Genomic DNA, 2,392 nt, shown 5'->3' with positions numbered 1-2,392 from the left:
CGAGTACTTGCAAGAACCTTCTATGTTAATGCCTCATGTACCCGGTAGACCATTGATCATGTACCTCACCATCCTCGAAGGATCTGCCAACATGACGAGACTGGTAGAAAAGAACACGCAATATACTATTTGAGCAAGAAATTCATCGATTGCGATAGTAGGTATTTGATGCTTGAAAAGACTTGTTGTGCACTAGCATGGGCTGCCAAACGCTTAAGACAGTACATGCTCACTCATATGACACTTTTGATCTCTAAGATGGACCCTGTCAAATACATATTTAAGAAACCTGCTCTAACCGGTAGAGTAGCCCGATTGCAAATGGATTTAACCGAGTACGACATCCAACATGTCACTCAAAAGGCCATCAAAGGGAGCGTATTGTCTGACTATCTTGCATAAAAAACCTTCGAAGACTATCAGTTTATGCGTTTAGAATTCCCTGATGAAGATATCATGTTAAGTAGGGATTGCAACATCCCCAGACTCGAGGAAGGACCTGAGCCTGGATCCTGATGGACCTTGGTTTTTGACGGAGCTTCTAACGCTCACGGCAATGAAATTGGGGCAATGATCCCTTCTCCAACTAATTTCCACCTCGCCTTCACCGCAAGGTTGTGTTTTAAATATGCAAACAATATGGCCGAGTACGAGGCTTGTATATTTGGTATTGAAGCTTCTATCGATCTTGGGATCAAAATCCTTGAAGTCTATAGAGATTCAGCCTTGGTAATCAGCCAAGTCAAAGAAGATTGGGATACTAGAGATCATAAGCTCATTGCTTACAAAGAGCATGTCTTGAAACTATTCCTCTACTTTGATGAGATTACATTCCACCATATCCCTCGAGAAGAGAATCATCCAGGTGACGTGTTGGCAACTTTAGCGTTCATGTTTAAGGTCAAGTAGAAGAACGAAGCGCCATCCTTTCACCTCAACTACTTGGACGAGCCTGCTTACTGTCTAGCAGAAGAAGACGAAGCTAATAGTCATCCTTGGTTTTATGACATCACAAAATTCTTAGAGAACCAAGAGTATCATGTGGATGCATCCATCACTGACAAGAAGTATCTTTGGAAACTATCATCCAAATTCTTCTTAAGTGGAGGGGAATTATATAAGAGAAATCATGATTCGATTCTGCTTAGATGTGTGAACAAGCAAGAAGCAAACCGGATTATAATGGAAATTCATGAAGGATCCTTTAGAACGTATGCTAGTGGGAACACTATGGTAAATAAAATCTTAAGGGCCGACTACTATTAGATGACCATGGAGGTTGACTGTCACCGCCACTTCCACACATGCCACAAGTGCCAGATCTATGCCGGCAAGATCCATATGTCACCAATGCCTCTCAATGCCCTAACATCACCTTGGCCTTTCTCCATGTAGAAGCAGTCTCATACACCAACGTTACCGGAAAAATGATGACTCGGTTCATCAGGAAAGAATACATCTTCCGTTATAGGATCCCCAACAAGATCATTACTGATAATGGATCTAACCTTAATAACAAAATGATGAAATAGCTATACAAAAATTTCAAGATTGACCACCACAACTCATCTCCTTATAGGCCTAAGATGAATGGCGTTATTGAGGAAACTAACGAAAACATCAAGAATATCGTGCAAAAGATGGTGGAAACCTACAAAGATTGGCATGAAATGCTCCCTTTCACATTACATGGTTATCGTACTCCAGTACGCACTTCCACTGGGGCAACTTCCTTTTCTCTTGTGTATGGCATGGATGTAGTCTTTCCAGTTGAAGTTGGGATTCCTTCCTTAAGGATTTTGACCAACGTTAAGCTCAATGAAGCCGAATGGTTACAAACCCGATTTGACCAACTGGACCTCATTGATGAGAAGTGCTTGGCGGCTATCTGCCATGGCCAACTTTATCAAAAACGTATCAAAAGGGCAAACGACAAGAAGGTTTTCCCCCGCAGCCTTGAGGTTGGAGACCTCGTATTGAAGAAGATTCTTCCCATACACACCGATCCAATGGGCAAGTGGACGCCAAATTACGAAGACCCATATGTTGTGATAAGGGTCTTCTTTGGAGGAGCCTTAATCCTTGCGACTATGGATGGTGAATATCTTCCATCCTCGGTAAATCTGGATGCAGTCAAAAAATACTAAGCTTGAAAAAGAGATAGAGATAGATAGATAGAGAGAGAGAGACAGAGAGAGAGAGAGAGAGAGACTGATAAGTTGAAAACCCGAAAGGGCGACTTATGCAAAAATGGGTATCCCGGTAGACTGAAAACCCAAAAGGGTGGTCTCGGAAAAAATTAGGGATTTAATAAGAACAAGAGGCTGCATCCCGCAGGAATCCTTCTTCACTCCCCGACGAGTCAATCATGTGGCTTCCCTAGTAACCCAAA

The 2,392-nt window shown here is 42.3% G+C and overlaps 1 protein-coding gene across 1 annotated transcript; it reads left to right on the top strand.

Moving 5' to 3' along the window:
- Nucleotides 1–639: 639 nt before the first annotated feature.
- LOC127136649 (uncharacterized) lies at nucleotides 640–2,147 on the top strand. Its single transcript, XM_051063187.1, has 2 exons — nucleotides 640–900; nucleotides 1,533–2,147. The coding sequence occupies exons 1-2, from the start codon at nucleotides 640–642 to the stop codon at nucleotides 2,145–2,147; spliced, it is 876 nt and encodes a 291-aa protein (XP_050919144.1).
- The last annotated feature ends 245 nt before the right edge of the window (nucleotides 2,148–2,392 follow it).

The sequence above is a fragment of the Lathyrus oleraceus genome, chromosome 4, assembly GCF_024323335.1.
Source record: "Lathyrus oleraceus cultivar Zhongwan6 chromosome 4, CAAS_Psat_ZW6_1.0, whole genome shotgun sequence".
Classification (NCBI taxonomy): Eukaryota; Viridiplantae; Streptophyta; class Magnoliopsida; order Fabales; family Fabaceae; genus Lathyrus; species Lathyrus oleraceus.
This window is presented reverse-complemented; position numbering and strand designations above follow the sequence as displayed.

Coding starts and splice junctions, on each gene's coding strand:
- LOC127136649 (XM_051063187.1), top strand. CDS start 640: ATGGCCGAGTACGAGGCTTGTATATTTGGTATTGAAGCTTCTATCGAT. Junction 901..1,532: donor CTTTAGCGTTCATGTTTAAG/GTCAAGTAGAAG, acceptor ATGATGAAATAG/CTATACAAAAATTTCAAGAT.